The sequence below is a fragment of the Pocillopora damicornis genome, chromosome 5 (assembly GCF_964200805.1).
Source record: "Pocillopora damicornis chromosome 5, jaPocDami1.2, whole genome shotgun sequence".
Classification (NCBI taxonomy): Eukaryota; Metazoa; Cnidaria; class Anthozoa; order Scleractinia; family Pocilloporidae; genus Pocillopora; species Pocillopora damicornis.
In genome coordinates this window covers 25,051,255-25,062,754 of record NC_142674.1, presented here as the reverse complement: position 1 = coordinate 25,062,754, position 11,500 = coordinate 25,051,255, and the positions used below count along the sequence as shown (strand labels likewise).

Here is an 11,500-nt window from a genome sequence, read left to right as displayed (position 1 = left end):
TAACAGAAATCGGCCACCATAAAGAGTTACAAACCTTACGTTCGAGCGTTAGCCCTTCGTCATCGCTCTGACGATGGGCTAACGCTCGAAACGTCAGCAAAATTCTAAGTCACTTTTTGATGTCCTCCACGCTAGGATTCGGATACAATAAATGACAAAAACATTTTCCTTCAAGTGTTCTATGGCGAGATTTCTCTTTGAATTTGCTCGCTGAAAATAGTATTCCTGTGTTCAGTATCACTGAGAAAGGCAATTGCATTACTCAGGACGAGGAACACTCACAGAAGAGTAGGGATCTCAGTGATCAAGAAAACTTCAACGGCTTCTAAAGAACGTGTATTCGCCTTCGACACAGTAGACATGGCTCATAAAGTGTGGTCGTCTCCCAAACTCCAAAGAAGTAAGATCAGGCGAAAAAGAAATGAGATCCGCAAAGGCTGGCGAAGGATCGCTCGGATTGCAAGTGGAAAACATGAAGGATTCATTTTTGACGATAAACAACTGACATAGGATGAGACATGTTCAAGCCACTAATTTTAAAATCTAAGAGGTGAGTTATTTGGAACTCTAAACATTACAGTGAAAGTCATATTCATATCGAAAAAACATCATCTTTTATTCCGAAATGCTTGTTAACATGAGGCTGTCTTGAATTTTGAAGCTGATATTGCTATTTTTAATTAACTGGAGACTAAACGGCAAGTGAACCTTCTATTACAAACACGGCTTTTTTTTCCTTTTCCTGTTTGCTCGGGCATGTCTTCCTGGAATTTTCTGATTTGTCATAATGATTAATTAGGTCTCAACAACAGGATTGAATATGATCAACAGCTCATAAAGGCGAATGAAGCGGAAATACTTGTAATGTTTCCATGAACGGTATTTCCTTGACATGCATAAGGTATTTATCACATTGATTCATCAAAAAACGAATATTGCAAATTGAAATTAAAAAAATTGTAGCAATTCTTATGCATGAGAAAGATCTTTCCACTCAAGGAATTTTTTAACATGAATTTTCTGATTTGAATATTATCGGAGAAAAACTGTGCTAGTTTTCTCTAACTTTTGCCGTCCTCTTTAGTCAGAGGCCTTTTCTTTTCATTCCCTTTTTTTCAATCGCACTACTTGGTAATTTTAAGTTGCTCCCACGGTGAGAGTAATGAGGAGTTAACATCAGCATTTATCGTTCGTTAGAATGACTGAAGTTGTTTTTATTTCAGTTTGCAATACTCATTCATTCTCACAACGTCGTGTATATAGACAACAGCTACGACACCAATACCGACTTCTGTTTCCTTTATGAATCGAGGTTGGTAGAAGCACGAGTAAATTAAAGTACAAGTGAGTAAAAGTGAATAAGGTTGTTCCTCCTCGTACACCATGTTTTCTATCTCACATCAAGTGCTTCAGCTGGCCTATGTCACCATAGAATTATTCCTCTGAACTGTAGGGCATCGGAGCGCAGAATCTGCAAATATTTATCTTGCCCTACACTTTTAACTAGACGAAAAACATCTTTCTTGAAAAAAAAACAAACAAACAAACAGAGAAATTCATCATAGTGGAACCCGATTTCGATGAGGTAAACAACCAGGCGAGATGATGCTGAAAACAAAGTAGCGAAATATGTCTTCTCGTCTTGTCGCGAGCCTGCGACAAAAAAACATCCTGAGCCCCCTTTGAGGAATCGGACCTCAGACCTTCGGATTCCGCGCACCAATGCTATACTACTGGACCTCAGAGACTCTACTAGAAAACGTCTTTCGCTATTTCTTTACCGAGCTCAAAATTTAGCATCTTTCCTATTCTGTTTTCAAACAAACAAGGTCAATAGGTAAATTGAAAACAGATCGACAACAACTGCAATAAATTGTCCCTCACTCTATAAACTGATATTGATATGATGTTTCATGGATTAATCAACTAATTCCGTAAGAATAAACAAACTCACGATCCTTTCGATGTGACCTTATTTTGGTTCCTTAATTCAATTTGTTCAAAGCAATTACGCGGTATCTTTTCAATTGTGTAATCAGAGCAAATCAACAAGTTCTAATGTTCTTGTGCTTAGATCTGCTTTGACCGCTGTTGAAAGGAGGAAATTGAGACAAGGAAATGATCCTCAATTCAAGTGGCATTAGCAGTTGAACTTCTGGTAAAAGAAGTGCTCAATCCAAAACCTTTGAGCCGAACAGACGATATAACATTATGACGCTTCATTCCAATTAAAAGCTGTCTCTTTAAGCGTGCTTTCTCAACAACAAAACAGACTTTAACCGGGTAATCCCAATTTTTTTTTCTCGTAATGAAAGTCTGTTGAACTTAAGACATAAACCAAGCAATTACTTCGCATTCAAAAATCCTAAATCTCTTTTACTACTCAATTGAAGTGCTACTGACACCTTGGTAACGGTTGTAAATGGTTCCTTGAGAACGCTCAGACAAACAGAAATTATCTGACTTCTTTGATCTGTTTGGACGCTCACGGACAATATATGGTGTTTTTTTACTCAAACCGCAATTGGAAATAAGACGCGTTATGTTATTCTTGTGGGAAAAGAGGAGACTATCAATACCTGACAAAACAGAAAGATATATGCCAATTTTTGAGAAGGATTTTAAACGAATCTACCGTTTTTTTTTTTTTTGTTTTTTTTTTTTTACTTTTCCGTCATACCAAATAGATTTAAAGGAGATAAAAGCTATACGGGTGTGTTCTTTTGCCGGATCAGAATAGAAGGTCAGACTAACAATACAAATAACAAGCATAGCAAACCTTTTGATTTTAACCTATACTTTGCTTTTGTAAACATCTCAAAATATATTTCTACAAAGCAAACTAAATTTTCAATTGATCCGCTTATTGAACGTGATATTTACTTATGTGAGGTAATTACATAATTAACTTCGATGAAACAGTTCTATATTTAATTTGCAGGGTTTATGAAATTCTTCTTGATGGTACGTGCGACGCAACTGGATTCGGAGCAAAGCACGTTTTCTGCGTCATCATTCATTTGTACAACAGATCATTTCACTTGCGACCTAGGTGAAACGCCTTAAAATAAATTAAGAGATATCTTTGATATTGTCTTAAAGTGTTATTAAATAAGCATCAACTTTCGAACATTGAAATTTAAGAGCTGGAAGAGATAAAACTGATCTTGACTTAAGTTGGATCAAAATTGTTGCCGGTGCAAGCAAGGAAAAAAATCTTGGCTCAAGCTTCGACGATGATGAAACAGCAAACTTGACACCCACTACGAGGGGGTAATAGTGGCTATCAGATCATTTTATTACATCGCTTTCGGCCATTTAGTATGAAATTACCTTAAGCTACAAGTTCAGTTTTACGTAAACACACATGTTAATGACTCATGCCACGAACTCACTTTAGCATCCTGTTTATCTGCTTCAAGGAATTTCAGTACGTGAGCTGGATTAATTTCTTGCGCTGAAGGAAATTCCAAGCCTTCTTGCAAGGTATTACCCGACGCATCACTCTCCCCAGTGTTGAAGAACTTGTGCACAGCGTAATATCTCACCATTTCAGAGAAGGCAAGATGAACTCGACAGCAGAACCAAACGTACAAAACTTGTTTCGCGACCAGATGGCAGTCAAAGCGATAATGACTCTTCTCTACGTTATCATCTTAATCCTAAGCATCGTAGGCAATGCTTTGGTCATAACAATAATTTGCAGGTTTAAACATTTGAAGCGCGTTCCCGGCAATCTTTTCATTGTGAATCTCGCTTTGTGCGATTTGCTTACCCCACTGATTAGCATTCCTCTTGAAATGGCGTTGGTAGAAAACAGTGGCAAGTGGCCATTCGGGTCCTTCTTGTGCAAGATGTTTCCAGTGGCCGCAACTTTGTTTGCGACTTCTTCATCCCTCACACTGGCAGCAATCTCACTGGATCGATACAGGACACTGATGCATCCATTCAAGCAGCGTTTGGACACAAGAACCGTCAAGAAGCTTATTGCGTTTGTTCACTGCTTTTCAGGGATCTTGGTCATTCCCTATTTGATAACCTCGCGATTGTCACCAAATTCCGTTTGTGGAGAAGTTTGGCCTAACGAAGTCCTCTCCAAGATTTACACATTTGTTCTGTTTCTTGCCCAGTACGCTCTCCCTCTGATGTTCATGGCCTTCATGTACATCCACACAGCAAGGAATCTCTTCATGACCACGAGCAAGGCACGTTCCTTATCGTTTTCATCTGCATCGTCGAAGGATAGAAGAAATGGGTCACCAAAACCGGACAACAGTCCAAAAGCCTCAGAGGATGGAAGCCTAAACAACACCCTAGATAAACACTTTCGTCAGCACCGTGACCATAACGCTCAAGTTACTAAAGTTTTTGTGGTCATCGTTGTGATATTCGCTTTGTTTACGTTGCCCATTGAGGTCCTATGGATTTGGGGAGACTTTGCTGGCGGGAAAACCCACAGACTCTACCCAACTATAGCCGTCATCTGCCGTCTTTTTACATACGCCAATAGCTGTTTGAATCCATTTATCTTCTACAAGTTTAACCGCGATTTTCACCAGGGGTTTGTGGCCGTCTCCAGACATCTATCCTCTTGCGGAGATGATAGCTCTCTGCAATCCAACAGCAGTTCTCCCGTTGGAAATGGAAAGTACGCTCCTTTGTGGCTGACACCACGTGGGTCATTGAGCACACCAAGGTTTCTAACACCCAGAGGATCATTTCAAAGTATTCCAAGACATTCAGGGAACTTTTTGGATCACCAGTCAAATACAAATCATAACGGCAACAAAATGAAAAAGTGCTTGGATATCCCTTCAATGGACCAACCGTGTAGTCATTCGAAAGCGACCCATGTTTCGAACTATCTCAGTGGAGATACGCTGGGTTTCCCAGCTTTGAACAGTGCCTCGGATCCTTGCATTTCGAATGCTAACTGCAAAATATCTATAAACGTTTCCTTTTACGAAAGCGATTTAACCATCGAGTTGGACAGGTTAGAGTCACTTGCGGGTCTTCCCCAGACAGACTGTTAGTAAGGAAATTATTCGTGAGGTTTATCAAAATACTGAAAGAATTTCTGAAAATCAAAATTTATAGAATGACAAGAAAAGGTTAAGTCGTGTCTCTCCGAAGAAACTGTAGCCTTAACCTCACCGTACCGTAAATATTTTGTAGAGCGGTATTTTCAAAGGAAATGCCCAGAACCTGCGTTAATGTGACCTCAAATACAACTTACTGACACATTTTCAAAACAATTTCTTAATTATTCGTGATTCAATTTTCAAGACGCTTATATATTTGTGTGTATGTGCGTGTGTGTGTGTGTATGAGATGGACCATCTTGTTATCACGACAAAAAGCACGTAATCTCCTCAACAACAGACATGAAAAACAAGTAACTCCAAAAAATAGTCCAATAGTCCAATAGTCCAAGATTCCACTTCATATTTACCTTATGTTACGACTTCCTCATTATTCGTGATTCACTTTTCAAGTCTCTTATCGATGTATGTATGTATACATATATACATACATACATATATATATATATATATATATATATATATATATATACATACATACACACATATATATATAATTATACATGTACATGTATATACGTATAAGATGGACCGTCTTGTTGTCACGAAAAAAAATTTAATCTCCTTAACTACAGACATGAAAAACATGTTAATACATCAGATTACAAATATATTATTCAACGCAGACTTGATTGAAATTTAAGGGGGCTAGGTTCATCCGCCGTAACTGAAAGTGCACAGTTTTAAGCGCTTTATAATTAATCTGATTATTACTAGAAAAAACTTTATGATCGCTTTCTCTCTTGCTTAGCAGATATCGAGAGGGTCGTTGACTGAAGGATCTTTTCAGCTGTTAAAATTCTATCATCAAGACAATAAAAAACTGCTTAAAAGTACTTGCTTTGGCCCGTGTAATTGTTAATTAAGTTTTGCGGGAACTCCAACTGTGCAGTGTCCTGAGTGATTAGATTGTTTTGTTTTGATGTGTTAATTGAATATTTTAGTAAACAATCTTAAAAAAAGGCGCTTGATTAGCTCTTAAATCATTGCCCCAGGTCAAATGGCTCGCCGCTGGGATTCTGAGCGTCGACAAATGAATGAATCCTGTCAAAAGTTGCACGAATGGAGAATTGTCTGATTTGAAGACTACTTTCATGTTTACACGTTACATGTTTTTGTTCTAATTTTCCAAGACTTGTCCCATGACATCAGATGATAAAAATCTCTACACAAGCTGGACGACAGAAACATCTCTCAAAGCACGGAATAAACACATGCAAAATCAATCAATCATCATCACAAATTAAATTCGTCACGCTATGTTTAGATTCAAAGGTTGCTAGGTCCTCATTATTAGCGCCGCAAGACGTACGTTTCTCCGCCCGCGAGACGAGTTGGGGAGAGTTTTGCCGAGGATCTAGAGCTTAAACGAAACTCTCTTCCTTAAAACCCTTTTTGAACTTCAGTCATTTCACTAAATTTATTCTATCTTATCATTGCTGATCTTTTTCTCAGCAAATTTTCTTACTCAGTTTTTTCATCAAATTTTCCTCAGTCTGACGCATTTTCAGAAAACTGATCATGATGAAGGTCTTTCCTTCACTGATAATCTGAAGTTTTCATGATATCTTTTTGTTTCGCTTTGTGTTTTGTGCTTTGATGTTTTGATCGCTTTAAATTCTAACATAGCTAATAAATTTGTCTAATCAAATTCAATAGCGCGAGCGTGCTTCATATATCCCTATTGTGCACGCTCATGACGTCCGCAAACAAATCCCTCGAGAAAAAAAATTTCCTTCAGGTTGAAAATGTTATAAAACAATTGGTTCATACGTCAGCTGTGCGTTCATCGAGATATGAAGCACACGGGAAGTTTGGAGAGGACTCAAGAAGCTAGAGCTGCTCTCGGCTAGGCCTCGAGCAACTCTTACGCATCTTTCGTGCTCTCCAAACTTTCCGCGTGCTTCATATCTCGATGAACGCACGCTGACGTATGAACCGATTGATAACTTGAGCATGTCTAAGTTATTTTTACACATTTTTTTCCTTTTTATAAATTCTTAGCAAAGGGATATTTCAACGCTGAATAACTCAGGCTTATCAATGAACTTACATCGTTAACGTCATTTAGATGGTATTCTTAGATAAGAGAAGGTTATAAAAGGGAAAAAATATCCCTTGGACCAGGAAAAAAACGTTGATTAATATTAATTAATATTTTTCGGTGACAAGAATGGGAATATTGAAATGAAAATAACGCTTATATCCATGTGTAAAGATGTATTGCCATTGATAACTAAAAGATATGTTTAGGTCACCGAGATTTGAAAGAATTTTATCTTTTATGAAGACAACTTGGGACGGTAGTGGAATTTAGTGAGATGTTTTACTCAAAGTTTGTTTGCGATTCAAAGATAAAAGGTGGAAACGGTAAACAATGTAAGTGAGATGTCCTTAGATTATCCGAGGTTTCGTTTTCAATTGGTTAGGGAAATTCTATTTCTTTAGGGAAGAGTCACTGAGAAAATTTTTATCATTGACGGAGATCAGGCTCCTGCGGGAATTGACATCGTTTTACCCTGTCTGACCTCATTGTGAAAACGAGACTGTCATTACCTTGATAATATACATACTGAAATTCCGTCTGTCGTATTTCCTGAGTGGAATTAAGTTTTCTGGCATCGCAATGCTCAAGAGAGGTAAATAAGTGCAGAGAAGAATCAATTCAGTACAAATTGAAAGCAAGAAGCTGTTTACCCGTACTTTGAACTTTTTGGCGGCTTATACTGAACGTGAGAAGACATTTGTAAAATTACTATTCTGATTCAGCACGTGCACGATGACATTTACATCGTTTGAAGGTAAGAAGCTGTTGACCCGAGCTTTCAATTTTGTCGGGGCTTAAAGTGAACGTTCGAAAACATTTGGAAAATTTTTGTTTTAATTTAGAAGGCGTACCATGACATTTACAGCGTTTAAATGAATTAGTCGCTATCTCTGCTTCTACGTATTTATGAAAAGCTGTCTCGTAACGTCTTCATGTATATCATTAACAAATAATCACATGGATATCCACATGCAATTTAGAATACATAGCTTCACGTGTATTTTTACAAAGACTACAAATTGCACCGCTCGCCCCTCAGGCTCGTGGTGAATTTTGGTGGTGCTTTCAGTCAACTTAATCGACATTATTAATTCCAAATTTTATTTGAAATCAAGTCATTACCCAAACTTACGCATGCGATTACCCAAACTTCTACATTCTATACCGCGCACGTTATGCTACCCCACACAAGTCGAAATATCGTCTCCTAACTTGGTTTTCAACAGTTTAAAATTTTACCGGCACGTTGATGGAATGAAAAGTGCAGACGCATAAGCACGCGGATTCCCCTTTCAGCTAGACATCAGTAATTTCCTTTCCAGGAAAACGTACTAACGTCCTGAATAAGAAGACCAGAGATCATTTAATTATGCGACGCTTTTTCAGATTAATGACGTTCTCGACCGGGGGCATGGGCCTCGTGACATCGATACCATTTTAGTTTAGTGTTGTAACACTGATAACATTCAGCCTCTGACTATTTTTTTTTTTTCGATTCCTCTCTCGTGAAAGAACCCACGCACTTTTCGCAGAAAGTAGATAACGTTACTTTAGATATTGTAGTCTGGCCTTGCTTCGAAAACTTCTCAAATTGGGGGCACCTGCAAAAATTTCCATCAAAAATTTCCGTCAAAAATCTCAAACTGCTCAATGTATTCTGACCACCAAAGTCTCCCGCAAAGTGTTGTCGAACGTATTAGAGCATAATTATCAATATGGAAAATACGCGATATAAATGCATCATTATCAGTATTATTATCCTGGATCACATTTCGTGAGAAGAGGTTGTTTATCAATCGCTTCTGGGAATTGAGTGGCTAAACCCACGAAGTTGCTATGCTTTCATCTTGAGACACTTTTCTTGCACTTGTAGTTGAAATCACATGGCGGGCTTTTAGCGCTTGCTCTGCCTGGCAAGATTCACGTTTGTGTAGTTGTGACTGTAGTTGTGACTGTAGTGTTGATTTGCTACATGTTTCGATAGAAAATTTAGGATTATTTTGATCAACGAGTGGACCGCTCTCCTGAATTCCCATTTTCCTCTGGCGCGCAAGCTTCGTGTCGCCGCCAACCTGCGGGGTAACGTCAAATTTGCTCCAAAGTCTTTGTATCCTCTCCAAGTTTGTCTCTGGTCTTCTCCCGGTCATTCTCCGTAGGATTTTATGCAAACCGCGACGATAATCGCGTCTAAATGTGAAAAATATAATAGGGTTTAGGCAACCGTTAGTGTAAGTGAAGAACCGACAGATTATAATCTCTTTCGTAAGGGAGGTGACATCACCGTTCTTGCCAAAATCGATCCATAACCACAGCACTTGGTTAGGAAGGGTGCAGATGGCAAATGCAACGACGATAATTACAAACATTTTTGTGACTTTCACGTTTTGTTCTTGGCTCACGGCAAAGCTTTCTCGGCGCACGAGACGTTCTCTGAAGGACGTGGATGGGCGTCTGTCATTTTCAAGGGAGATTGACATTTTTCTTACATTCTTGGTCGCAGTGTAAAGTTTCGAAGAAGCGAGAATGTACATAGTCGTCATGAACAGCAAAGGAAGCGCGTACTGCACAGAGACCAAAAACACTGTGTAAATTTGTCGATACAAAAACCCTGGCCATTCTTCAATGCAAATATTGTTCTGTAATCTAAGGAACACGGCGTATGGAACAACAAATAAAACAGAAACACAATCCACCGCTACAAGGATACATTTTACTTGGATCACCGAGAGTTTTGATTTAAAAGGATGAAGCAATGTCCGGTATCTATCCAGCGAAATGGCGGCCAAAGTGAGGGACGAACAAGTGGAAAGAAGAGTAGCTGCAGGGAACAACAGCTTGCACAAAGCATCACCATAAGGCCAGATGTAGTGGTTCTCTTCCACCACAACATCAAACGGAATACTCATAATCAAGGTTAATAAGTCAACAAAAGCCAGATTTAAAATGAGAATGTTACTTGGCAGAGACCTCATGCGCTTTGAGCTAAGAATTACCGCTATTAGCATTGCATTTCCAGTTGTGCAGATGAGGAGTATCGAACAATACAAGACTATCTTTGGGATTTTAAAGCCCAGTGTTTCTGGTGGCGGATAAATTGTATGTAAATGAAGATCCGCATTTCTTGTAGCGTCATCTGAAAGAGATACATTGGTCATATTTGTTTCCTCCTTAGTCAGATCCAGTTTATGAAATTCGACTATTAAAATGTGTTAGACCTTTTTAGGTTGCTTAAATCTTTAATATGCGACTTACAGTTTAATTTACTAAAAGCTTTGACGACCAATCAACAGGCAGATAATGTTGTGAATGTTTAATCAACTGACGCCGTTCGGGAAGTCCACAAAGAGACACGGCATGCAATAATTTCAAAGTTTATATGTGGACAGACAAAAACTGCAGCCGCCTGATTAGTAAATTTAAACGATGACATAAGGTAAAAAAAATAAATTGTTTGATTCTATAGACATTCATGCTTTTTTTTTTTGAGCTGATCAACAAACAACTAGATCTGTCATTATGAATATCATGCGACTTGGCGATCTAAAGTTGACGTGAGTGGTTGGTGGTAATTCGCTCGCAAAATCAGCTGCCTGTTTCAACCGAAGCAGCCAATAGCGCCGACGTTTTACCTCTCCTTTTAACGTTTTAATCTTGCAATATCGCTTAAAACATTGATGATTCGGGGAAGACAATAGTGATGGTGAATTACCTTTGTATTCACCGTCAGCAGGAAAGTAGACATGGAAAAACCATTAACACAAATTTATTGCAAAAGAGGGGCGGGATTTAGCATCTTTGTAACTTTTCTTATCACATATGACTCAGCATTTCACCCTATATTTCTTAACTAGATCAGTTTGCCGCTATAAAATTAAGACATTGCTATTGATAGTCAAGGATCATATAGAAGGAAATCTTAAGAGAGTTTTGGGGTGAGCAATTTTGAAAACTGGGTAACTAAACTACAGTTTTCATGTTATTAGGGTAAATCATGTAATTTATACAAGTGTTTTGTATGAAAACTTGCCTACGCGATGTTTAGAACACCCGCTGTGTAGAACTACAGTCAGCAATGAAACAAACATTCATAGTAGCACCCAGTAGTGATAGCCAGACGTAATTGATGCAGGGGGTAAGTTTCTAAAGGAACTGTGGTGCTGCGTCTATGGGGGAGTATAACAGGGTAATTTGGTTTTATCAACTGAGTTGATAATTTAAATTGGCAGCCGCAAAGAGGTTCTAAAGCTGACGTTTCGAGCGTTAGCCACTTATCAGAGCATTAAGAGCAATTTTGGGTTTTGTGTGGTTTATACACAGAAAGATAGAGCTGCACTTTGGTTGAAGCATGAAT

The 11,500-nt window shown here is 38.5% G+C and overlaps 2 protein-coding genes across 5 annotated transcripts in view; one reads left to right on the top strand and one right to left on the bottom strand.

Annotated features, from left to right (window-relative positions):
* Positions 1–5,938, top strand: part of LOC113664341 (galanin receptor 2a-like) — a 6,559-nt gene extending 621 nt beyond the window's left edge. The window contains exons 2-4 of one of the 4 annotated variants that reach the window (XM_089206926.1): positions 136–550; positions 800–901; positions 2,942–5,938. In XM_089206926.1, the coding sequence (XP_089063052.1) occupies positions 3,567–5,033 (1,467 nt within the window). In that variant the 5' untranslated portion in view covers positions 136–550; positions 800–901; positions 2,942–3,566 and the 3' untranslated portion in view covers positions 5,034–5,938. Of the gene's footprint in view, positions 1–135; positions 902–2,941 lie in introns of all 4 variants that reach the window. The other 3 variants (XM_089206924.1, XM_089206925.1, XM_089206923.1) reach the window with 3 other exon arrangements.
* Positions 5,939–7,965: 2,027 nt separating this feature from the next.
* Positions 7,966–10,358, bottom strand: LOC113664362 (galanin receptor 2b). The gene has a single exon (XM_027179958.2). The coding sequence runs from the start codon at positions 10,302–10,304 to the stop codon at positions 8,967–8,969; it is 1,338 nt and encodes a 445-aa protein (XP_027035759.2). The 5' UTR covers positions 10,305–10,358; the 3' UTR covers positions 7,966–8,966.
* Between the last annotated feature and the right edge of the window lie 1,142 nt (positions 10,359–11,500).